General features: G+C 41.1%; 3 protein-coding genes across 4 annotated transcripts in view; all 3 read left to right on the top strand.

The window, feature by feature from the left end:
- The window catches only part of LOC134078798 (zinc-binding protein A33-like), a gene marked incomplete at its 5' end in the record, with an annotated part of 49,512 nt that extends 46,525 nt beyond the window's left edge, over positions 1-2,987 (top strand). The window contains 1 exon segment of the mRNA XM_062534949.1: positions 1,950-2,987. Within this exon segment, the coding sequence (XP_062390933.1) occupies positions 1,950-2,503 (554 nt within the window).
- A 667-nt stretch (positions 2,988-3,654) lies between these two features.
- Positions 3,655-7,852, top strand: LOC134078799 (zinc-binding protein A33-like). 2 transcript variants are annotated; one of them, XM_062534951.1, is made up of 6 exons: positions 3,655-4,340; positions 4,851-4,946; positions 5,032-5,262; positions 5,516-5,538; positions 5,632-5,741; positions 6,719-7,852. In XM_062534951.1, exons 1-6 carry the CDS (start codon positions 3,954-3,956, stop codon positions 7,252-7,254), a joined length of 1,383 nt encoding a protein of 460 aa, XP_062390935.1. In that variant the 5' UTR covers positions 3,655-3,953; the 3' UTR covers positions 7,255-7,852. The 2 variants fall into 2 exon arrangements, with proteins under 2 accessions (XP_062390935.1, XP_062390936.1); XM_062534952.1 differs by lacking the exon at positions 4,851-4,946 and having other exon boundaries at positions 3,656-4,340.
- Positions 7,853-8,936: 1,084 nt separating this feature from the next.
- On the top strand, positions 8,937-14,277 carry LOC134078797 (zinc-binding protein A33-like). Its single transcript, XM_062534947.1, has 6 exons — positions 8,937-9,746; positions 10,247-10,342; positions 10,444-10,674; positions 10,823-10,845; positions 10,935-11,053; positions 12,748-14,277. The coding sequence occupies exons 1-6, from the start codon at positions 9,360-9,362 to the stop codon at positions 13,278-13,280; spliced, it is 1,389 nt and encodes a 462-aa protein (XP_062390931.1). The 5' UTR covers positions 8,937-9,359; the 3' UTR covers positions 13,281-14,277.
- Positions 14,278-25,974: the final 11,697 nt, after the last annotated feature.

The raw sequence follows: 25,974 nt of genomic DNA, 5'->3' as shown, positions 1-25,974 counted from the left end.
TAGGCTTTTCATGGCCACCTCATATTTGTGATCACTGTAATTACCACTTAGATAACAACATTCCATTTGTTCACTTTCTTTAATGGAAAACAGCAGTGAAATGATAGTAATAAAATGTGGAAAGCAGCTGAAAGTGTCAGTATGTTTCCGTGACTCCCGTGAACTTCCTGTTTTGCTACGAGCTGTACGTGCTGTACGTGCCGTACATACAGCAGAAAGGACCGTAGTGCAGTATTCCCCACCACTGTCATACTGTATGTGGTTCGTATCGAAATGTACATTTCTCATAATACCTAATGACACTGAGAACTTATGTTTACATAAGTGGTTGATTCTCTAACTTCTCATTTTCCTCTTTCTGCCTGCCTCTCTGTCAGTATGACTCCCTTCCTGTGTTTATAGCCACAGCTGTGTCATATGTCCTGCATCGGGTTGATTCAATCATTTCTTTTAGAGAGAAGTCAACATAAAACTGAATCATTTACGGGAGAAGTCGGAGGCATTTCGCAAAGTTCAAATCGCCTACGATGAAAAGGTCCAACACATAAATGTAAGCCAAATGACATATAGTATGTATACGTACAGCAGTAAACCTAATATCTGTTGTTTATTGTTCTTTGTAGTATTGCCATAAAAGAAATTCACTTGTGGTCTTACAGGTCCAGACTCAACACACAGAGAAGCAAATCAAAGAAGAGTTTGAGAAGCTGCACCAGTTTCTACGAGACGAAGAGGCAGCCAGGATATTGCACTGAGGGAGGAAGAGGAGCAGAAGAGTCAGATGATGAAGGAGAAGATTGAGAAGATAAACAGAGATATCTCATCTCTTACAGACACCATCAGAGCCATAGAAGAGGAGATGGGAGCTGATGATGTCACATTTGTGCAGGTAAGCAGTTTCTTCATTTAAAAAAAATCAATACTTTGGCAGCTGACCAAAAGGGAAATTCCTACATTGAGTTACTTTAAAGGCTGTTGTCAGCCACATTAGCCTAAGGAATTCAGAATATTATCTGTCATGACAACTCCTGTATTGAGCCTTAAGGACAAATATATCAATAAAAAAACTTTATTAAGGCTGGGGCATATAAAAATCACAGATTAAATAAAGGGTTAATAAAGGGTTTCTATTGATTGAAACCTAATTCTTATTTGTTTGTTTCTTCCTCCCAGAACTACAAGAACACAAAGGAAAGGTGAGTGATCTGCCTCCTGTCTCTCTCTTCTCTGTGGTTCTGAACCCAAACCCACAGCAGCACTGACTCCTGAATGTTATTCCAGAGCCCAGTGCACACTGCAGGATCCAGAGAGGGTTTCAGGAGCTCTGATCAATGTGGCAAAGCACCTGGGCAACCTGAATTTCAGAGTCTGGGAGAAGATGCAGGAGATGTTCAGTACAGTGAGTTTACCCCCTCTCGTTCACTCTCTCTCTGATTCTCTATAGTGATCTCATTTGTGTTTTATGTTTCACGTTGTAAACTAAAATAAAAAAACTAAACATGGCACCTTTCATGTTAATGTAGGGAGTCTTTGAAGCAAGTAGGATGAATGCCCACAGTAGAGGTGCTTGCCAGGAGATTGTCATGAATAAGGACAGGATAGCCACTCACATTGGTCTCTAGTAAGGTTATTTAGACCAAGGCTGTTTGCCGACACGTTGTTCTTGAATAAATAATTAAAGAAGAGATCAGAGTGTGCAGTTATCCTTATATTATCAATGTGAGTCTTCCACATTAATCTTATACAGTGATAGTTTGACTCTCTTATTTTCTGTATGTGTATGCGTGTGTCCTTGTGTGTGTCTGTGTGTGTGTGCGTGCGTGTGTTTGTATGTGTGTCTTTTTATATAACCCTCTTTATAATCATCATCATCATAACATGACATGACGTGATAACATAACATAACATGGCGTAACATAGCAACCCCTGAATGTCCTTTGCCTCTGCAGCTCCTGTCACTCTGGACCCCAACACAGCACACCCAAACCTGCTTCTGTCGGGGGATCTGACCAGCATGAGACTCTGTTACTATGGGACACGGCGACCTCCCCATGACCCTGCGCGGTTCTCATACCACACCTGTGTCCTGGGCTCCGAGGGCTTCGACTCAGGCACGCACTGCTGGGATGTGGAGGTGGGGGACAGCAACGGCTGGGATGTGGGGGTGAAAACAGCGTCCAGCACGAGGCTGGGATGTACGTCGTCTCGTACCTCTGGTGTCTGGCGCCTGTTTCAGGTCAGGGGTCAATATACAGCAGCTGATTCGACCCAACAGCGCTCCCTGCTGGCAGTGAGACAGAAACCCCAGAGGATCAGAGTGCAGCTGGACTGGGACAGAGGGAAGCTCTCATTCTCTGACCCTGACAATAACACACACTTACACACGTTCACACACACTTTCACTGAGAGTGTCTTGCCTTACTTCTGGACTGGGTTAAGCTCCTCGTCATCTCTCAGGATCTTACCGGTGAAGGCTGCAATTACAGTAGGGCAGCTCAGCTAGAGCACAGGCTCCTGTTGCAGCAAACTAATGGAGGGAAAACACTTCAGTAAAAGTGCATTAGTATTTTTGCAGTTCAAAAATTTTTTTTGTCATCTGAAACATTGACAATTTCACATAATAAATGGTATAGTGTTAATATGCTAATCTTGCTTAATTTGAACACCTACTCAATGTTGTAAATACTCTTCTCATATGATGCATTAAACCTGTGCTATTTTCTTACTTAAGTCATCTTGGTGTTTTAACTTTACTTTGAATTAGGGCAACATGTGTTAGCACTTGTAAGCACTTTGTAACCGGTTCCCACAGTACACCTGAAATTCAGTGACTGTTACTGCCCTCACTGCAAACTCGGAGGACCCTACTGTACTTTAGAAATCCCGACCTCCTTGCCAGGGTTATAAATAATTTTGATGTTGATCAGATGTAATGCTGCAGAAGTGCGGTGGATCTACTCTTTTGTGAAGCAGCCGCAATATGGATTTCCCCCATTATAATAGGAATCAGGCCAAGTTGCACAAGGGGTGTGTCTACAGGTGAACTGCAGTGGGTATTGTAAACCCAGAGATAAGCATGGCCCATCCCACCCTCCACCCAAGATATGAGAAATGACTATGACCTTATATTTTCTCCCACAAACACACACTACACACACAGACACACACATATACAGACACACACACACACACACACACACACACACACACACACACACACACACACACACACACACACACACACACACACACACACACATGCACACCTACCTGTCAATCAAATTGTCTTAATGCTGTGAGGCGGATGGTAGATTTTCTTTATATCATCTGATTTGATGACTTTAACTTGACTTTAACCCCCTCAGCTATTCTCTATTTTCTTACTTGTACTCTAAATCTAAGTTGGAGTTGTATTTGTATTAAGGTAACCTAACAAAACTGACAAAATGAGTCACAAGTTGCACATTCTAGTTTGGAGATACAGGCCAATTACTTCAAAAACTATTGAAAATGTTTTTTTTTGTTTTTGGTGTTTCATAATCAAGACAAGAATGTAGAGAAACATATTATTCAAGCGTGCAAAAGAAATCAACAATCCTATCTGTACCTGCCTGATCCAACCAATAACCAATCAGAAACCAAAGGCTTTTCAAGAGACCCTCCCACCTGAACGAGGAAGTGAATGTAAGAGACGTGCTGTAGCTCAGCTCCGTTTGACAGTTCATTACAGTGCAGGATATGATTGTTCCTGTGGACAAAAGATACATTAGTGTTTTTTTCTCTAACAGCAGGAGAGGAAGAGTGGAAGCTTCTTTCGTAGAGTTGTGTTCAGGATCTATTTCAAGCAGGATTTTGGTTCAGGCTGTCACAAGTTTTCAGAACAGTGAAAGTGAAAGTAGAGGTTACTGTACAAAACAGGCAACAGTACAGAACAACTTAAACTATTAGAGAAAATGGCCTCCATGTCGATCTCGGAAGAGGATTTATCGTGTCCTGTGTGCTGTGACATCTTCAAGGATCCTGTTGTTCTGAGCTGTAGTCACAGCGTCTGTAAAGGATGTCTGCAGCAATTCTGGAGAACCAAAAGATCCAGGGAGTGTCCAGTCTGCAGGACACTATCGCAGAACGCTGAGCCTCCACTGAATCTCCTTCTCAAGAATCTGTGTGAGAATTTCCCAAAGGGAGGAACTAAGAGAGAACCGTTCTGCGGTCTGCACCATTCAGAACTAAAGCTCTTCTGTGAAGATGACAAACAGCTGGTGTGCTTGGTGTGTCGAGACTCTAAATCGCACAAGAACCACAACTTCAGTCCCATCAGTGAAGCAGCACTGGAGCGGAAGGTAAGCTTTCTGATGCCGTTTCCTACTGTGCACGACAACACCACTTTGTGGATATTGTAAAACTTCCTGGAGTGCACTCTTCAGGTGAGTCCTGTGGTTGCTGTAGTGCTCACCTCCAAACACTAGATGGCACCATCATCTGTGACTTTGTTAGCTGGCAAAACCTTCTTTGACATTTAGTTTAATTTAGACATTATTTAAATCAAATACCTTTGTACTGTAAATAGTTTGTAAATGCAGTTGTTTACTCAGTTCCAAAGACGGATTAGCGTTTGTATTGTATACCTGTGATGTAGGGACATTGGAAATGGCCTCTTGGCCAGACAGGCCTGCAGAGCAAATCCCAAATTTACTAAAAGTTGTGTATGGGTATTCTCAGGATCTCTCTCTCTCTCTCTCTCTCTCTCTCTCTCTCTCTCTCTCTCTCCCCCTCTCTGTCACTCTCTGTCACTCTCTCAAACTAGAGTTTGTTTTTCATATTGTGTTGTTTTGATGTGAATTTGATTCTAGGAAGAACTGAAAGTCAAACTGAAGCCTTTGCAGATCAAGTTAAAAAAGATGAAAGAAGCTAAAAGTGCTTCTGATGACACTGCTCAACACATCAGAGTAAGTGTGATGCCTCCACAACTTACACTGACGCCAACAACACAGCTAGCATACACTGATTGATGGGTGATGTTTGGTGTTACAGGTCCAGGCCCAACACACAGAGAAGCAGATCAAGGACAAATTTGAGAAGCTTCATCAGATCCTACGAGATGAAGAGACAGCCAGGATAGCTGCACTGAAGAAGGAAGAGAAGCAGAAGAGTCAGATGATGAAGGAGAAGATTGAGAAGATGAGCAGAGAGATCTCATCTCTTTCAGACACCATCAGAGCCATAGAGGAGGGGATGAGAAGCGATGATGTGTCTTTCCTGCAGGTAAATATAAATGTCTTTTAAACTAGGTTGTCTCTGTATGTTTAATGATTTGGAAAATTGGAATAAACCTGAAAAAAAAATAAATCTGAAAATGACAAATTTTTAACCTCAAATGATCTGACACACACACACACACACACACACACACACACACACACACACACATATATACACACACACACATGCACATTTGGGAAACTACTCTTACACCATCAATACCTTACATGTACCCCTCCCCCTTGTTTTTTTACAGAGCTATGAGAGCACAGTGAGAAGGTGAGTGAGTGATCATGTCTCTGCCTCTTGTCTCTCTTCTCTATAATGTTAACCTCACACTACAGCAGTACTAACACATGGTTCTTATTCCAGAGCCCAGTGCACACTGCAGGTTCCAGAGAGGATCTCAGAAACACTCAATTTGGCAAAGCACCTAAGAGACCTGGGCATCTGGGAGAGGATGAGAAAGATTTTCCAATACAGTGTGTTGTATTCTCTCTCTCTCTCTATCTCAAACTCTCTCTCACACACACACACACACACACACACACACACACACACACACATCCTACACCATCACATACTGTATCTGTGGACTCCATAGACACTCTGAGCTCTTTACTGTTCAGCAGATCAACTAATGATTTGTTGAGTGCTATGCAATGAGCTTTACTCTCTCCAAATAAGCAACATAAAGTGCATCCATCTTGTGACAGCACCATTGAGGACCATCTGTGCATGTCCTCAATGGTGCTGTCACAAATGTGCTGGCCAATGTCTCTGGGAGCCCTCGTTTATCTCATCATTTCACAGAGTTTAACATGTAAAGAGTGATTCTGTAATTCACTGTATGCTTGCCTCTGTGTGTGTACAATGTATCTTTCATCAGTCCACCATTTCAGCAACAACATTTGTTTGTTATTGATCTCCCAACCCCCACAAGGTACCTCAAATGTAGGTTTGCAACCTCAGAGTAGAGTCTCTGATGTGAGAAAGTAGAGATTATCATCATCATCGGCATACTCATCCTTATCACCTTAAAGAGACCCTATGCAACTTTTTTATAGTCATAAAATCGCTTAGAAATCGTTGTTTTGCTTGACTGACCAGTTTTATCGAAAACAGTAATATTTCCTCCCGCCCCCAGTGTCCCTATCCGCTATTGCAACCTTGCAGTTTTTTCAGGAGACGATCGTTCCCTGTTTACATCTGGAAGGCTGAGACGCATAAAGAACAAGAAGAACCACGCTTGCAATTTATATATTTATATATATATATATATATATATATATATGTATAAATGTACACGCTAAAGCTGTCAGGGAAGCTCTGCAGAGAAATATGCAAGCATAAAACGAGCGAAAATGAAAAACGAAACCGAAACTTAAGATGAAATCGCCAATCCTGCATAGTTTCTCTTTAATGAATTATCATGTCTTTGTTTTTTCTCTCTCTGCAGCTCCTGTGACTCTGGATCCCAACACTGCACACCCAAAACTCATAGTGTCTGAAGATCGCACCAGTGTGACATACAGAGAGGAGAGACAGCAGCTTCCTGATAACCCAGAGAGATTTGATCGGTGGGCCAATGTCCTCGGCTCTGAGGGTTTTAACTCAGGGACTCACTTCTGGGATGTGGATGTTGGGAACAACAGTAACTGGGATATTGGGGTTATGACAGAGTCGGCCAAGAGGAAGGGACAGATTGACAAGTTTAGTGGACTTTGGACTGTCTTCCATAAAAGTGGGGAATATAAAACAGTCTCAAGCCCACAGCCAAGGTACTTGCTTTCAGTGAAGGAGAAACCCCAGAGGATCAGGGTTAAGCTGGACTGGGACAAAGGGGAGGTGTCCCTATATGACCTTGATAAGAACACACATCTACACACTTTCACACACACATTCACTAAAAGGGTGTTTCCATACTTTGGTACTCAGTGTACAAGTGCCCCACTGAGAATCTTACCACTGAAGGCTTCTGGGATGTTCCCCTAAACGTCTGATTAGAGAGATTAAGAGAGATTTTGTTTTGAGTTGAATAGGTGGTATGGTAACGGGTAATTTTCTTGCCTGTTGGAGTCTGTGTTTTTCTCAGCTCCTATTCTTTAAATAATTGAATTTGTTCATATTGTGATGGAATTAATTATGCATTTTTGTTTTGTATGACCTTTAATATGAACCCATTAACTAATAACTAATGAATATTGTTTGTTAATTGTTGTATTTTTGAGTAGGACATCTGTTAGGGGCTATTCCATTCCGTTCCATTAAATGTATGCATTTACCTGATGCTATTTCCATATATACTGTATGTGACTATGTGTGTGCACCAGCCATCCAGGTGACAGACTTTGTGGCCTTACAATCAATATTTGTGATTATACATGGTTCCTGTGTGAAAGGTTTGGAAATGCTTTAGTTTGATTTCATAGACAACGCTGGCATGGTGAAATGAGTAATTACTGAGAAGTTTCTGTATGGTTCTAGATAAGTATTTTATGTTGATGCCAGTTAAGTGTACTGCATACTGCAAAATTACGTTCCCATGATTTTGGGAAGGACTGTCTCTGCGCTATTTGATTGTATGGATAATAAACACACAACTGAAATCTGAATATCTGTGTGTGTGTGTGTGACAGAATTGTGTGTGTGTGTGTGTGTGTGTGTGTGTGTGTGTGTGTGCGTGTGCGTGTGTGTGTGTGTGCACGCGCGCGCGTGTGTGTGAGTGGGTGGGTGATCTTCACAACCTGGCTACTGTAGGAAAAGTGCAGGGAGCAACATAAAGACCTGTCGATCTCTCCAAAGCCTTCAACACTGTGCAGAGAGATCTCTTTTGGGAAGTCTTCCTCCGGATTGGATGCCCCATTAAGTTTGTCAACATCCTCTGTCAGTTTCATGATGGAATGACTGCTAGGGTGGCAATTGGAGGTCAACAAACCAGCCCAGGGGTAAGGCAGCGGTGTGTACTGGCACCAGTGCTTTTACCATCTTTCTTACAGTATATCCGTATAATGACTGTTTGTTTTTGAATCAGAAAGTGTGGTGTGAGTGTAGTTATAAGGGGTTAAATGACTTCACTGGCATAAATACCAATGGAATCCTTTTTACAATGGATACCAATAGAGCTCTGAAGTTTGCCAACAAACAGACAGGTTGTACTGTAAGCAATACTGTAATAAACACGCGGGTCTCCTAATATGAGCAAAGATGGCTTCTTTGGTTCCTTTTTATAGGCGAATTTCAGAGGTACAGTATGCTGTTTCCTGTAACTGACCAGTTCTGTCCAATCAGAGACCTTTCCTATCCAACCCATTCCCCAATGAATACCAGCGCTGCTTCCTGCTGTGTCTAAAACTATTATCCTGTCTTTTTCAGAAGATGATTTGTCCTGTCGGGTGCTATGATATCGCCAAGGATCCAGTTCTTCTGACCTGCACATGTTTTGTCTAACATTAATATTCTTCTAAAAAACAGTTGCCTTGTGTCCAAGACAAGAAGTGAATGTGTATAAAGGGTTAAGTGGCTACATCCCAAAACTCGCTTGTGTCCCTATAGTAAATACCAATCAAAGGGTGTTGTTACAACAAGCAGCCAAGACCATACAGACAGGGAGCTATGAAAAGATTTCTAACATTATAGATTCTTTAACATATAATGAGACAAATTCATGAAATAAGTCATCAACATCAGAAACATAATTGAGTATGTAGTAATGTCTGTCTATGCAAATCAAATACTTCAGGAATGATGCACAGTATACCTGTTTTGTCCCACGAGGCAAGAGGTGGATGAAGAAAGGGTTAAACGTCTGACTTGCCACACGACCTGAGTCCCTCCCACTGAGGAAGTGCACCTGAGGGATTTTTGATGTTCAGTTGCAGTGCAGGACAAGGTAGTTCTCGTACATACAAAGGTATAAATTCATTTCATTTGTCTCTCACAGCAGTTAGGAAGACTGGAAACTTCTGTTGGAGAGATGTGTTGACACATCGGGATTAATTTCGGTCAGGATTCCGGTTCCAGGCTGTCACAGGTTTTCAGAACAGTGAAAGTGAAAGTAGAAACAGTGTAGATTAGAACAACTAAAACGACTAGAGAAAATGGCTTCCATGAGTGTGTCAGAGGACGATTTGTCCTGTCCTGTGTGTTGTGAAATCTTCAAAGATCCAGTTCTTCTGACCTGCACTCACAGCATCTGTAAAGTCTGTCTGAAGACGTTTTGGGAAACCAAAGGATCCAGAGAATGTCCTGTCTGCAGGAGAAGATCCTCTAAACAAATGCCTCCCCTTAACCTGCATCTGAAGAACCTGTGTGAGAATTTCCCTAAGGAAAGAAGTCGGAAAGAACCATTCTGCAGTCTTCACCATTCAGAACTCAAGCTGTTCTGTGAAGATGACAAACAGCTTGTGTGTCTGGTGTGCCGAGACTCAAAACACCATACAAACCACAAATTTAGTCCCATTGATGAAGCAACACTTGATCGCAAGGTAAGATGTTCAATAACATCTACATAAAATGTCTGCTTCTAAATTAATCTGTTCTTGTGTTGTCATTAACACTGCAATATGGATTTTCTTATCAAATACCTCCACACGACCACAGTATTTCCTTTAGTTGCTGTACTGCTACTCTTGAACCACCAGGTGTCGTATCAGCATTTCAGGTCAACAGAAATGAATCATACTGACAAATTTGTCTGTAATGAAGATAAAACAATTTAAAGAACATAAGCCATTTTCTCAACTAAGAAAAATGTAACTTTTCACGTCATAAGCTTTCCTCCAACACAATAAATGATTCAAGTTAGCCACATAAGGAACAATGTCAGCAAAGACCACACACACACACACACACACACACACACACACACACACACACACACACACACACACACACACACACACACACACACACCTTTAACAACATGATGTGTTTTCTGGACCAACCCTGAATATATCTGTACTGTATGTGTGTTGATCTCATTCAGGAAGAACTGAAGGTCAAGCTGCAGCCCATACAGAAGAAGCTGGACACCTTTAAAAAGGCTAAAGAAACCTGTGATGAAACTGCCCAACACATTACAGTAAGAGTGATGCCTGCTCCTCTAATAGTGATAACAACATAACTAACATACACAGATTCCAAGTGTGAGACACCATCATGTGGTGATTTGTGGTATTACAGGTCCAGACTCAACACACAGAGAGGCAGATCAAGCAGGAGTTTGAGAAGCTTCACCAGTTTCTACGAGATGAAGAGGCATCCAGGATAGCTGCACTGAAGGAGGAAGCGGAGCAGAAGAGTCAGATGATGAAGGAGAAGATTGAGAAGATGAGCAGAGAGATCTCATCTCTTTCAGACACAATCAGTGCCATAGAGAAGGAGATGGGAGCTGATGACATCTCATTTCTACAGGTTGGTTAAACTTGTGTTAAACAAAAGACGGACTTTGGTGAGTGTACAACTGAGATCAGAACACACACACACACACACACACACACACACACACACACACACCTTTCCTACTGATAATATCTACCCCATTTCACCTTCTGTTTTCCAGAACTACAAGAGCACAGTGGAAAGGTGAGTGATCTGCCTCCTGTCTCTCTCTCTCTTCTCTGTGGTTCTGAACCCAAACCCACAGCAGCACTGACTCCTGAATGTTATTCCAGAGCCCAGTGCACACTGCAGGATCCAGAGAGGGTTTCAGGAGCTCTGATCAATGTGGCAAAGCACCTGGGCAACCTGAAGTTCAGAGTCTGGGAGAAGATGCAGGAGATTGTTCACTACAGTGAGTTTAATTTCAATTTCAATTTAATGTCGCTTATAGAGCGCCAATACATTACACATGTCTCAAGGCGCTTTACAGAGTGTTAGACATTCAAAGAGAGCCCATGAGTAACAGGGGCAAGGAAAAACTCCCTAGAATTGGAGATACATATAGGAAGAAACCTCAGACAGACCCACGACTCAAGGGCCCAACCCATCTGCCTTGGGTCAGTTACAGTACAGTCATTTGTAGTTTGAAAGTTACAATGACAATGAAAGTTCAAATAGTCCAGTGTAGGGAATAAATTGTCCATTAGTAATCCATTAGTTATTTCTGAAGGTGATGGGTCGCTGGGATCCGAGGGCCAAAGATTCGGGCAGGGAACCACAGCAGGCGATGTTAGGGCAGTCATAGGGATGGCGAAGGCAATGGCGATGGTAGGGCAGTCAGAGGGATGTGACTTCAGGTGTGATGAGGGACAGGCACAGAGATGGTTGATGGCTGGTAATGGTTTACCTCACAGGTGAGGTATAGGGGAAAGGGAAGAGAAATAGAGTGTGTTAGTATTACTGTAAGTCATATTAAGTATTAATAAGTATATCAATGGTGATATAAATGGTTATACTATAGAGGGTTTACAAAACGCTTTTACACACCTCTTTTGTGGGGACAGGTGCGTAGGAATAGGTTACCCAGTTAAACCCGAAGAGGCATCCCGCACATCGTCCACCACGCATGCAAACATCCACCCACCCACCACGCACGCAACATCCACCCACCCACAATGCCCCCCCCAATGCCCCCCCCCCCCCCCCAGGCGAACCCACACACCACCTCTGAACCGCGCGTCGGAGCAGCATGGCTGAGCATGGCCAGCCAGAGTCCGCCCACAGGCGGCGCCACCCATCCGCAGACACCCCCCACCACCATCCGCGAGCAGAGAGAACGGGGCCCGCGCCAGCCCCACCCCAACCACAACACCACGCGAACACACACCACGGCCCGACCAGGACACACAGTCTGATCCGCCCCGCCGCCCAGGCCCCCCGGAAGCAGCGCCCCCAGAGCAAAAGTCCAGAATGCTTCATGTCTTTGGACGTGTCATCCTGTCATCCTGTTGACAGGGTCGGGAGGCGTAGGGAGGCGATGTAGTGTAATTAAAAACGTTAAAATCATTGGACATTGGTGTAATGTAATTAAAATCGTTAAAACCATTGGACTTCCACTCTAGAAACACCACCCCAAGAAGGCCCGGACCGCGAGCCCAATCCAAATACAATGCCGCAGCCCTCCCCTCCGCCATCCACTCCCACTCCACACCCTTAAACACACACACACACACACACACACACACACACACACATACACACACAGTTTTAGTTTAGCATCAACTTGAGTCTAAACTGTCTCACTGTCAGTCATGTACATGTCATACCTACTGTCAAACTGTCAAGTACTTCAAACCAGTGGTCAGTTGTAGTAATCTGCAGATCAGTGCAGTCTGAAACAAACTAGCTTCTAGAAGAAGAGATACTTCTTTCTGTTGTTACAGTTGTCATCTCAATGAAGCAATCTTACAAAAAGTGGCTTACAGGCACCCAAACACGTGAACACATGCAAACTCTCTCTCATTCACACACACCATTTCAAAGCAGTGAACAACAAGTACAAATCTATTATCACCATTACTGAGTGCTCATGTTCCCTCTCTGCAGCTCCTGTGATTCTGGATCCCAACACTGCACACCCACGACTCGTCCTGTCTGAGGATCTGAACAGTGTGAGACGCAGTGATGAGCAGCAGCTTCCTGATAACCCAGAGAGATTTGATACGTATGCCAGTGTCCTGGGCTCTGAGGGCTTCAACTCAGGGACTCACTGCTGGGATGTGGAGGTTGGAGACAGTGAAGTCTGGTTCCTGGGAGTGAAGACGGAGTCTGGGGAGATGAAGGGATCGAGTTCCTACTGGAGTGGAGTCTGGAGAGTGTACCCTTCTGATGGTAAATACACAGCACGCTCCCCATCCCAGCCAAAGACCACCATCACAGTGCAGCAGAAACTCCAGAGGATCAGAGTGCAGCTGGACTGGGACAGAGGAAAACTCTCATTCTCTGACCCTGATAATAACACACACTTATACACTTTCACACACACTTTCACTGAGAAACTGTTTCCATTCTTTTACACGGGCTCACCTCTGAGGATCTTACCAGTGAAGGCTGCAGTATCAGTAGAGCAGCTCAGGTAGAGTTCACACACCTGCCGCACTATCAGCTCAGGTAGAGCTATTCACCTGTTGCACTATCAGCTCGGGTAGAGTTACTCACCTGTTGCAGGAGGGAAACACTGAACAGTGATGCTCAGGAAAACTCACTGTATTTGTGAAATAGTTCACACCAAATCAAAACATATTACTGGGTGATTTATTTTTATTTTCTTGAACTTACCAGAACACTCACAACCGTTTCACAAATCTATATAAACTTTTAACTTCATTCAGCCTGTTCATTTAATGTGTAAACCCACTTTACAACATTAGGTCTTGTAAGGGTCCTTATTCCCCAGCTGATGATAATCCATCACATGTGGACTTTTGATCAGATTCTCTGCTTCATCATGGAAGTGTCAACGGGGGAAGTTAACTAGGAACAGGGAATATAAATCAAATGTATGCTATGTATTGTCATGTCTTGATTGATTCGCTCTAACGGTCTCACTTTAACAATGGTCTCAGTCTCATCAACAACTCACCATGTGATCCCTATCCATAACCAATCACAAACTGGGTAGCCTATTTAATGGATGTTGACACCATGTTCTAGGAGCCATTCTCAAAACTCACACACCCCAGCCGTTATTCTCTGAGTTGGGTACTGCATGTTCATTCTCTGATTGTTTTGTATGATCACTCAAGTATTCCTTTAGCCTATTTTGTAACTGCACATTTTTAATTTTAGATGGACTTCTATAATGTGTTGGATGAGTAACTTGTACCTTTTGGAACTTTTAGTCGTGTGGCGGCGATATCAAAGATTGTCACAACTCTCTCTTTCTATGGCTCTGCTCTGATCCACATAGCCTTCCTGTATTATTTGACAATATTGCACAATAGGTAACGGTGTGCCACAATGAACGACTAGGATTACTGGTATCGCAGCCGTGTAAGCTGCTGTTGCCATGGCTTCAGCAACTTGAGCTATACTGGAGGTAGAACTGATTTTTGTTGTTTCTATTCATATCGAAAGTACTCACTGACCCCGGGAAACAGATCTATGTGAAAAAATGAATTAATCCCCCTCTCATATGATACTGTGCTACTGTATACAGGCATGGACTGGCCATAGGGCATACGTGGGCCGACGCATATATTTGGGCCGAGGCTGTCATAATTTAATAATAATAAAAAAATATTAGGCTCATTTACATAGCGTACGGCCGCAACGGTAGCGAATCGCGGCCCATTGGTTGACTGCCTCAATGGGCATTGGGCTAGTCCAATGAAATCTCAGGCCCCTCCCTGTCTCCCTCCCGGGGCCTGTACTACGAAGCGGGGTTACTGGCTTAGCTGGGTAACTTCGAGAGTAAGTTGATCACGTGTGGCGTAACTTCCCGGTTAACCCGTACTACGAAAGGTGGATAGGTTTTAACCGAGGTATGCTGCCATGGCAATTTACGCTGCATCTCATCTGTTTTTGAGTTTCATTTTCACCTGCTGCCAGCGGCACTGCCGTTGCATCTAAAATGTTCACAGGATAGGCATACACTAAATCAGTCAATGGGGCTAAACATTCAATTATCCTTTATTAATATTTATTCATACATGGCATGAATTGTGTTGCATCTGTAGGACTCTTATGAACTCAAAATGTATTTATTTCAACACATTTCAGACATTCCGCAAGCTATTAATCCTGCGTAACACATAGGCTATTTAAGGAACATGAAATAAAACTTTACTTTCATATATCCGATCTGCAATAGCCTACGTTGCCAACAGCCTTGTCTTGCTTTGTTTGCTGCCGACGTAGGCTATTTGATGTATAGTAAAGTGGGTTTTAATTCCTCGCACTTTTTATAATCATTGCGCATTGCTTATCCGTAAAATAACGTGATCGCGTCATCATTAAAAGTGATGATTTGCGCTGCAACCCGCCCATTTTATGTGAACGCGCACCAACTCCGATGAGGTTAACCCCAGTTCAACAAATCAACTTCTTACTCAGCGTCGTAGTACCGATTAACACCAATGAAGATAACCAGGTTTTGTCAACCCCGGTTTAGCAAAGTAACCCTGGGTTACATCTGGGTAGGTTGAGCTCCCTTCGTAGTACAGGCCCCCGGCCTCATCTCCCTCTTGAATGTTCGACCGGAGTTTGAGACCGTCTGTATATGAAAATGTACATAGACAAACCACAAATAAAAAGCGCAAGGGGGGCGCAGAGAAGTTGCGAGATAAAAGGCAAAAGCCTACAAGTGTGGATGCCGCAAAAATGTGCTAAAATTACAGAAATGTTTGCCACCACAAGTTCAAACAGGGCCGTCGACATAGCAGGAGTGCAGAAGCAGCCCCGAGTGCACAGGTTGTCAAAGAGGCACATGCGAGTGAGCAACAGAGTAGTTACACAGAGGAAGGAGTAGGTATTCAAATTGATTCGGAGGAGGAGGAAGAGGTGAGAGACGTGACCCAACAGGGACAGATTGAGGAGGTCGGAACAGCCACCGTGAGCCCGGTAAGAAGTGTAGCCGAAAAGTTGGCTGAACTTTTTGGGCGCACAACGAACATTTAAAAGTTTGAAATCTGCGACTGCTGTTCCCCTTGCTTCTTTTAGATGTAACCTGTTACCTGCCTACTATGTAGGATTCAGCACCCAGTTAAGCAAAACAAAGTTTTATAGTGTGAGCGCGTCTTTTTGTGTGGTTTGTGTGTACCCCTCTCGCATGCATTTGAATTGCGATACCATCAAATTAACGAGTTGTGGGCTTAAGAACGCAATCAACCCTCTGAAATCTTAAGACAGTCACGATTGGTCGAAATTGTTGTCAATCTTGACGCAGTAGGCTACAACAAGCAAACTATCAAATGTCTTTGCGCAGACAAGCAGACACCCATAAACACAGACATGCAGTCAGACGCAATGAAACAGGAATGGTGATAGCCCATGGAATTAACAATGAAAATATTTTGGGATGTGTAGCCTATAGGCTACATCTTCACTAAATAGTATCAAGGTGAATTGTTGGCTAAAACTATGCAAATGCTCAACATAGGAAATTATAGCAGGTTTTATTTAGTGAAGCATTTAATAGCATATGAGTTTTGTGCACAACTTCATCCTTGCTGGTTTAGAGGTCACTCTAGTGGGTGCGTGGTTGTGTGTGTGTGGTTGTGTGAGAGAGAGAGAGAGAGAGAGAGAGAGAGAGAGAGAGAGAGAGAGAGAGAATATAATAATAACTAGAAAACGTAATTTCGAGTAAATTACCAGTGCATGCAAAAGCAAGACATAAGATAAAATGTGAAACAAACTTAAATTTACAAACCGAACCAATACGTGATTGGACTTTTACTCTCTGAAGCTTGACTTTTCCACCTCTGAGTGTGAGTGCGTGTGAGTGTGCGTGTGTGCATGTGTGTGTGTGTGTGTGAGTGGATGTAAGGAGCATGGCTTTCTATGATGCAGTGAAATGGGGGAGTTAGGTTAGAATGTTGTGGAGTGCATGGAGAAGTGTGGTATATGAAGTGCTGCAGTCAGGTGTGTGTGTGTATGAGTGAATGGGTAGACAGAGAGAGCTGTGGGGTGTCCTACGAAGCTCGATTAGTGGCTTAGCGAGGTATGTTGCGCTCAAAACCAGGGTATGCTGTCATACGAAAGTGGATTTGTTTAAGCGTCGCTGTATCACCATGGTATCTTATGCTCGCAACCAAACCTGCTCGGGAGCGGGTTATGTGCTTAGTTATAGCTCAAATCGTGAAATATCACCGCCCTCTGACCAATTCTAACCAATCCATTATCTTGAACAACGAAGTTATCTCACATGAGCTAATCTGTCATACTTTGAACAGGTTCGGCCCCGCCTCTGCAAACATTTTGAATCTCGAAGGCGCTTTTAACTATGTTGTGCGTGCAAATATGTCACTACTATGGACATGCATGCCATACAATATCTGATAACCATCGACTTTTTGATGTTATAGGTTAGACACTAAAAAAGACCACCCTAGATTTCGCTACCGCTCATAAATGCGGAAGTAATCGTTTTTAAACCTAGGCTGTCTTGTGCGTCTCCACGTTTCCCGATTGGTCAAAATCACCCCAACCACGAGAACGCGCACAGATCTGAGCTGAAAGCCTAGTTTGACAAATTTATCACATACCTGCTGTCGTAGGATCACTTAACTTAATACCCGAGTTGAGGCTTTGTGCAGCCTCGATATGTCTAGATAACCTAGATTTGTCTAACTTGCTTCGTAGGACACCCCACTGATAATGCAGGTTCAATTTAACTGGCTGTCAATAGACCTCTGAAGTTCGCCTACAAAGAAGCCACCATCTTTGCCCAAATAAGGAGATCCGGTATCTTAAGATTTTTTCTATGGGAAAATAACATGGGGATTTTCAATTATCGCACCTGTTAAACTCTAGCGGGGATGATGACATTGGAAATGCAGACGTTTTTCACTACATAGTTTTGTCCACTGCCGTCTAGTGGATACTGTGATCTTCGGTAGGTGAAGACGGCACACTTTGATCTTTGCTACCCCAGAGCTAACTTACCATGCAACTTGCCATAGGCAGTTAGCTTCAATTAACTCCCGGATCTCCTTATATGGGCAAAGATGGCAGCTTTGGATCCTTTTTGTAGGCGAACTTCAGAGGTCTATCAGAGCCCCTTTAGGGAGAGCCGGTCCACTTCCTATTAACTCCATTGTACCGGATTGTTCCTGCAATCTGTTGAAATTCCGCTAGGGGCGTTGCCGAGCAAGTGATAAATGAATTGTGGTCTATGGGGCTAAGCGGCTGGAAATCGTTTTTTTCACAGTTGACAACTCCATTTCTTGATGTACATTGTCGTAGTAGCTACCTGAGTATAGGTTTTCCACTGGAAATGAAATAAAAAGTCACTCATGTCCTTTCTGCTTTTCATAGGATGGGCCGTTTTCCCTGTAACATGCTAGCATTTAGCTCATGGATGCTCGCGACAATCGCGACCGATTACGACCGTCGTGAAGCTGAACCTTCTTTTAGGTCTATGGCCGTAAAGTGGTTCGCTTGTGTCACGTGACATGAAAACTTTGAAAGGGTTTTTAGGAATAACAACACATATAGAAAATTGCATTGGTCAGCTAATTGTCAAGTCAAGTTATCCTGCATCGCATGCATTAATGCAATTTCAGGAGAAAAAATTATATAAAGACAAATGTGGTACTGGGGGGTTCAGCTCCATTGCCACCCATTCATTCATCACTTGCTCGCGATCGCCCTCTAGTTGCAGTACCATGCGGAAGTATTTCGCTAGTGGTCCTTCTCCCCTTATTAGACATTCTCTGGGTCTATTAAACTTGATAGGGCCTTGAGCACCTGACTCTTGACACAGGTGCAAATCAGCTTAATCAGCAGTGCAGTGCGATAGACCTCTGAAGTTCGCCTACAAAAAAGCTTGCCATATATGGGCAGTTGGCTTCAATTAACTCCCGGATCTCCTTATATGGGCAAGGATAGCAGCTTCAGAGGTCTATGAAAAGTCAATGGGGAAACATATTTTGCTAATATCTCAAAAAGTATCAAGTTTACAGAACTGAAATATACATAGACTTAGTCTTATTTTCAAGACCTACGTAATAAAGTTTGAACCAAGTTTCTACGTTAAACGGTTGAAGCTAATTAGGACCTGGTTAGGAGAATAATAATAACTAGAAATGCAATTCCAAGGAATTACCAGTGCATGAAAATGCAAAAAAAATATAGATAGATAATGTATATATGGTTACTAAGGTGTAGCAAGGGTAAACATGGTGGTTGCATAGTTTAAAGAGAGTTGATAGTGTTAAGGTAGACATTTTAAAGCTTAAACATTCCTGTTCTAACTAAACTAATGATTTCTAACAGGTATTCTAAAATGTTAACTATGCTAACAATGATAACCAGGTTGATTGGTTTACTTGGCTAATGATTTCTAACAGTAATGCTAAAAATGCTAACTATGCTAACAATACTAACTATGTTAACAATGCTAACCACATTGATTAGCTAACTTAGCTAATCATATTTAACAGTTATGCTAAAAATGCTAATTATGCTAGCAATGTTAACTATGCTAACAATGCTAACCAGGTTGATTAGCTAACTTAGCTAATCATTTTTAGCAGTTATGCTAAAAAATGTTAACAATGCTAACTATGCTAACTAGCTAACTTGCTACTGAGGACTTTTATTTTGAAACATTTGTTGATAGGGTATCCATGGCTGCCACTATCAGGAATAAAGAAGTTACTGTAGTAAAATCATGTTGGTTGTTATGGAAACGTTCTTAAATGCTTAATTTTGATGGTTGCTATGTTGGTTGCTAGGTACATGGAGGTCTCATGTAGTTGACTGGAGGCATAGTTGATGATAACTGACAGTTGGAATGGTTGAACAGTTAAATAGTTGAGTAGTTTCAATGGTTAAATGATTTAATAGTGTATTATTGCAGTGAGGACTTTTATTTTGAAACAGTTTTGGAAAGAGGAAGCAGTTAACAGGATATGTAGTCTTCACAGAGAGATTGTATGCTTAAAGCCTGAGAGAGAGAGAGAGCTGCTGCAGGTGGGGCTGGCCACCTGGCATAAGATTCTAATTGCTTAACGACCCGACTGTGATGTCATAGAGGCCAATGTTAAGTCTATGGGGAAATTTGTAATAGTTTTTAATTTATAGTTTAAAAAGTATAAAAGTTACAAAGTTGAAAAATACATAGCAGCATGCCCCTATTGAAGACCTACGTTGCAATGTTTGAATGAAGTTTCTAGGTTAAATAGTTCAAGCTGAATAGAAAAAATGAATTTGGTAAGCGGAATAATAACTAGAAATGCAATTCCAAGGAATTACCAGTGCATGAAAATGCAAAAATAGATAGATAATGTAGATATGGTCACTAAGGTGTAGCTTGGGTTAACATGGTGGTTGCAGAGTTTACAGAGAGTTGATAGTGTGAAGGTAGACAGTTTAAAGATGAAACATTCCTGTTCTAACTTTACTAATGATTTCTATTCATGTTAAAATGTTGATTAGCTAACTTAGCTAATGATTTCTAGCAGTTTTGCTAAAAATGCTAATTATGCTAGCAATGCTAACTTTACTAACAATGCTAACCAGGTTGATTAGCTAACTTAACCAATGATTTCTAGCAGTAATGCTAAAAATGCTAACTATGCTAACAATGCTAAATTTCTTAACAATGCTAACCAGGTTGATTAGCTAACTTAGTTGATGATTTTTTGCAGTTATGCTAAAAATGCTAACTATGCTAACCATGCTAACTAGCTAACTTGCTAGTGAGGACTTTTATTTTGAAGCATTTGTTGTTAGGGTATCCATGGTGGCCACTATCAGGAAACAAGAAGTTACTGCAGTATAATCATGTTGGTTGCTATGGAAACTGTCATAAACAATTAATTTTAATGGTTGCTATGTTGGTTGCTAGGTACATGGAGGTTTCATGTAGTTGACTGGAGGCATAGTGGATGATAACTGACAGTTGGAATGGTTGAACAGTTCAATAGTTGAGTAGTTTCAATGGTTAAATGATTTAATAGTGTATTATTGCAGTGAGGACTTTTATTTTGAAACAGTTGTGGACAGAGGAAACAGTTTAACAGGATATGTGTAGTCTTCAGAGAGATTGTATGCTTAAAGCCAGAGAAACTGACAGTTGATACAGGTGTAATCAATTTAAGCCTGAGAGAGAGAGAGAGAGCTGCTGCACCTGGACTGGCCACCTGGCGTAACATTCTAATTGCTGCCGTGATGTCATAATGAGCAATGTTAAGTCTATGGGGGAAATGGTAATAGTTTTTAACTAATAGTTTAAAAAGTATAAAAGTTACAAAGTTGAAAAATACAAAGCACATATGGCATAAGCAAGACCTACGCAACAAAGTTTGAATGAAGTTTCTACGTTAAACGGTTGAAGCTGAATTGCGAGCGTTAGAAGAAGAAGTTTAACTAGAAATGCAATTCCAAGGAATTACCAGTGCATGAAAATGCAAAAATAGATAGATAATGTAGATATGGTTACTAAGGTGTAGCTAGGGTAAACATGGTGGTTGCATAGTTTACAGAGAGTTGATAGTGTGAAGGTAGACAGTTTAAAGATGAAACATTCCAGCTCTAACTTAACTAATGATTTCTATTCATGTTAAAATGTTGATTAGCTAACTTAGGTAATGATTTCTAGCAGTTACGCTAAAAATGCTAATTATGCTAGCAATGCTAACCAGGTTGATTAGCTAACTTAACCGATGATTTCTAGCAGTAATGCTAAAAATGCTAACTATGCTAACAATGCTAAATTTGCTAATAATGCTAACCAGGTTGATTAGCTAACTTAGTTGATGATTTTTTGCAGTTATGCTAAAAATGCTACCTATGCTAACAATGCTAACTATGCTAACCATGCTAACTAGCTAACTTGCTAGTGAGGACTTTTATTTTGAAACATTTGTTGCTAGGGTATCCATGGTGGCCACTATCAAGAAACAAGAAGTTACTGCAGTATAATCATGTTGGTTGCTATGGAAACGGTCATAAACACTTAATTTTAATGGTTGCTATGTTGGTTGCTAGGTACATGGAGGTTTCATGTAGTTGACTGGAGGCATAGTGGATGATAACTGACAGTTGGAATGGTTGAACAGTTCAATAGTTGAGTAGTTTCAATGGTTAAATGATTTAATAGTGTATTATTGCAGTGAGGACTTTTATTTTGAAACAGTTGTGGACAGAGGAAACAGTTTAACAGGATATGTGTAGTCTTCTGAGAGACAGTATGCTTAAAGCCAGAGAAACTGACAGTTGGTGCCCAGGTGGCCGGCCACCTGGCGTAAGATTCTAATTGCTGCCGTGATGTCATAATGAGCAATGTTAAGTCTATGGGGGAAATTGTAATAGTTTTTAACTAATAGTTTAAAAAGTATAAAAGTTACAAAGTTGAAAAATACTTTGCCCACATCGCGTAAGTAAGACCTACGCGACATAGTTTGAATGGAGTTTCTACGTGAAGCGGTTAAAGCTGAATTGCGTGCGTTAGAAGAAGAACTAGAAATGCAATTCCAAGGAATTACCAGTGCATGAAAATGCAGAAATAGATAGATAATGTAGATATGGTTACTAAGGTGTAGCTAGGGTAAACATGGTGGTTGCATAGTTTACAGAGAGTTGATAGTGTGAAGGTAGACTGTTTAAAGATGAAACATTCCAGTTCTAACTTTACTAATGATTTCTATTCATGTTAAAATGTTGATTAGCTAACTTAGCTAATGATTTCTAGCAGTTACGCTAAAAATGCTAATTATGCTAGCAATGCTAACTTTACTAACAATGCTAACCAGGTTGATTAGCTAACTTAACCAATGATTTCTAGCAGCAATGCTAAAAATGCTAACTATGCTAACAATGCTAAATTTGCTAACAATGCTAACCAGGTTGATTAGCTAACTTAGTTGATGATTTTTTGCAGTTATGCTAAAAATGCTAACTATGCTAACAATGCTAACCATGCTAACTAGCTAACTTGCTAGTGAGGACTTTTATTTTGAAACATTTGTTGCTAGGGTATCCATGGTGGCCACTATCAGGAAACAAGAAGTTACTGCAGTATAATCATGTTGGTTGCTATGGAAACGGTCATAAACGCTTAATTTTAATGGTTGCTATGTTGGTTGCTAGGTACATGGAGGTTTCATGTAGTTGACTGGAGGCATAGTGGATGATAACTGACAGTTGGAATGGTTGAACAGTTCAATAGTTGAGTAGTTTCAATGGTTAAATGATTTAATAGTGTATTATTGCAGTGAGGACTTTTATTTTGAAACAGTTGTGGACAGAGTAAACAGTTAACAGGATATGTAGTCTTCTGAGAGACTGTATGCTTAAAGCCAGAGAAACTGACAGTTGGTGCCCAGGTGGCCGGCCACCTGGCCTAAGATTCTAATTGCTGCCGTGATGTCATAATGAGCAATGTTAAGTCTATGGGGGAAATTGTAATAGTTTTTAACTAATAGTTTAAAAAGTATAAAAGTTACAAAGTTGAAAAATACAAAGCAGGCATGGCATAAGCAAGACCTACGCAACAACGTTTGAATGAAGTTTCTACGTTAAACGGTTGAAGCTGAATTGGCTGCGTTAGAAGAAGAAGTTTAACTAGAGAATGTAATTCCAGGGAAATTACGAGTGCATGAAAATGCAAAAATGTAAAGATACAGTAGATAATGTAGATATAGTTACTAAGGTGTAGCTAGGGTAAACATGGTGGTTGCATAGTTTAAAGAAAGCTGATAGTGTGAAGGTAGACAGTTTAAAGCTTAAACATTACAGTTCTAACTGAACTTATGATTTCTAGCAGTTATGTTAAAAATGCTAACAATGCTAACCAGGCTGATTAGCTAACTTAGCTAATCATTTCTAACAGTTATGCTAAAAATGCTAACTATGCTAACAATGCTAACTATGCTAACAATGCTAACCAGGTTGATTAGCTAACTTAGCTAACCATTTCTAGCAGTTATGCTAAAAATGCTAACTATGCTAACAATGCTAACCATGCTAACTAGCTAACTTGCTAGTGAGGACTTTTATTTTGAAACATTTGTTGCTAGGGTATCCATGGTGGCTACTATCAGGAAACAAGAAGTTACTGCAGTATAATGATGTTGGTTGCTATGGAAACGGTCATAAACGCTTAATTTTAATGGTTGCTATGTTGGTTGCTAGGTACATGGAGGTTTCATGTAGTTGACCGGAGGCATGGCTGATGATAACTGACAGTGGGAATGGTTGAACAGTTAAATAGATTAGTAGTTTCAATGGTTAAATGATTTAATAATGTATTATTGCAGTGAGGACTTTTATTTTGAAACAGTTGTGGACAGAGGAAACAGTTTAACAGGTATATGTAGTCTTCATAGAGAATGTATGCTTAAAGCCTGAGAGAGAGAGAGAGCTACTGCAGCTGGCCTGGCCACCTGGCAGAAGATTCTAATTGCCCTATTATGATGTCATAATCACAATGTTAAGTCTATGGGGAAATTGTCATTTTAATTAATTAATAGTTCAAAAAGTATAAAAGTTACAAAGTTGAAAAATACAAAGCCCGGATGGCCTAAGTAAGACCTACGCAGCGCAGTTTGAATGAAGTTTCTACGTTAAACGGTTGAAGCTCCATTAAGTGCGTTAGAAGAAGAAGAATAATAAGAAGTTTTGGAATAACAGTACAGTGCATTTTCATGCACTGTAATAATAAGAAGACTAGGAAGAACAGTACAGTGCATTTTCATGCACTGTAATAAGAAGAAGAAGCCTAGGAAGAACAGTACAGTGCATTTTCATGCACTGTAATAATAATAATAAGAAGATGCCCAGGAAGAACAGAACAGTGCATTTGCATGCACTGTAATTAATGTTTTTTTGGCAAGGGTAGGCTAGCCTACTCGCTTCCATGCAGGCTGCGGTTTACGTAAATATTTTCTACAAACAAACCAGTGTGCACATATGCTTTATCGTGTAAATTATCATGGTGGGCCACTATGGCCAAAAATGCCCGGGCCGTTTTTTGGTCCCAGTCCAGCCCTGACTGTATATCTGATAATCGGATCAGAGTAACTATAAGCACACTTGAACTATATTAGCCTACCATCTAAAGTGTCTGTTGACCAATTTAACCAGATCATCTTGGTGTTGTAACATTGCTTTGAATTATGTCAACATTGTTTAACAAACTAGCAATAAACATACTATGAGGCATAACTTTAAATGTCATGAAAGCACCTTTTGTCTGTGTTTCACATCTGCAACAGGTGCCTTTAAGCATAACACCTCATCATCCCACACCTGAAATTCAGTGACTTCATGCTGTATACAAGTCATTTCCCTCAGTGGGAGCCTGCTTGTGGAGTTATCAGAGTATCTGAGCTTTACTGCTGTTGTACTTGATACTGACCTTTGACTTGTGAGAAGCATACTAGACCAGAACCCTGTATGTGTGTTCTGGCCCCCATCTTTAGGGCCATAAAAGACTCTTGATTGGCTTCATGCGTCTGTGACTTTACCTTTTGTTACTGTAATACAGTATTGTTATTGTTAACATACTGTACAGACAGGGAGCTATGAAAAGATTTCTAACATTATAGATTCTTTAACATATAATGAGACAAAGTCATTAAATAAGTCATCAACATCAGAAACATAATTGAGTATGTAGTTATGTCTGTCTATGCAAATAAAATACTTAATCGATGTCACACAGTCCCGAGCTGCTCTGCTTCTCATATCTTATAACTTTCCCAATAATTTTGCGTGGGATGTGCTTTGAAACAGCCATACAGCACTTAGGAGGACTTCCTGAGACCCAAAAAATAACATTGAGAATTGAGAAACAAACACAGGCTCACATACACAATATGGTAAACTAATTTCATTCAAACTGCTGGTTCAACTGGCATTAGAACTGAGAACCTTGAGTAAAGCATCTAACCCCAAGCTGTTCCGGGTACAATGACTCTTGTAATGTAATTGACATGTGTAAGCTACTTTAGATAAAAATAAAAAAAGCATCCTCTAAATGAAATAAAAAAATAAAAAAAAATCAAAAGGTATGATCACATAAGATATTAATGTCTGTTTATGCAAATCAAATACTTCAGGAATGATGGTACACCTGTTTTGTCCCACGGAGGCAAGAGGTGGATG

This window comes from Sardina pilchardus, chromosome 4, assembly GCF_963854185.1.
Source record: "Sardina pilchardus chromosome 4, fSarPil1.1, whole genome shotgun sequence".
NCBI lineage: Eukaryota > Metazoa > Chordata > Actinopteri > Clupeiformes > Clupeidae > Sardina > Sardina pilchardus.
The sequence above is the reverse complement of the archived record's forward strand: the minus strand, read 5'-3'. Positions and strand labels throughout refer to the sequence as shown.

Bases quoted from the DNA above. Each gene is read 5' to 3' on its own strand.
- LOC134078799 (XM_062534951.1), top strand. From the start codon at position 3,954: ATGGCCTCCATGTCGATCTCGGAAGAGGATTTATCGTGTCCTGTGTGC. The intron at 4,947-5,031 runs GTAAGTGTGATG...TTGGTGTTACAG, and splicing joins ACACTGCTCAACACATCAGA to GTCCAGGCCCAACACACAGA. The intron at 5,742-6,718 runs GTGTGTTGTATT...CTCTCTCTGCAG, and splicing joins GAGAAAGATTTTCCAATACA to CTCCTGTGACTCTGGATCCC.
- LOC134078797 (XM_062534947.1), top strand. From the start codon at position 9,360: ATGGCTTCCATGAGTGTGTCAGAGGACGATTTGTCCTGTCCTGTGTGT. The intron at 10,675-10,822 runs GTTGGTTAAACT...TCTGTTTTCCAG, and splicing joins ATGACATCTCATTTCTACAG to AACTACAAGAGCACAGTGGA. The intron at 10,846-10,934 runs GTGAGTGATCTG...ATGTTATTCCAG, and splicing joins TACAAGAGCACAGTGGAAAG to AGCCCAGTGCACACTGCAGG.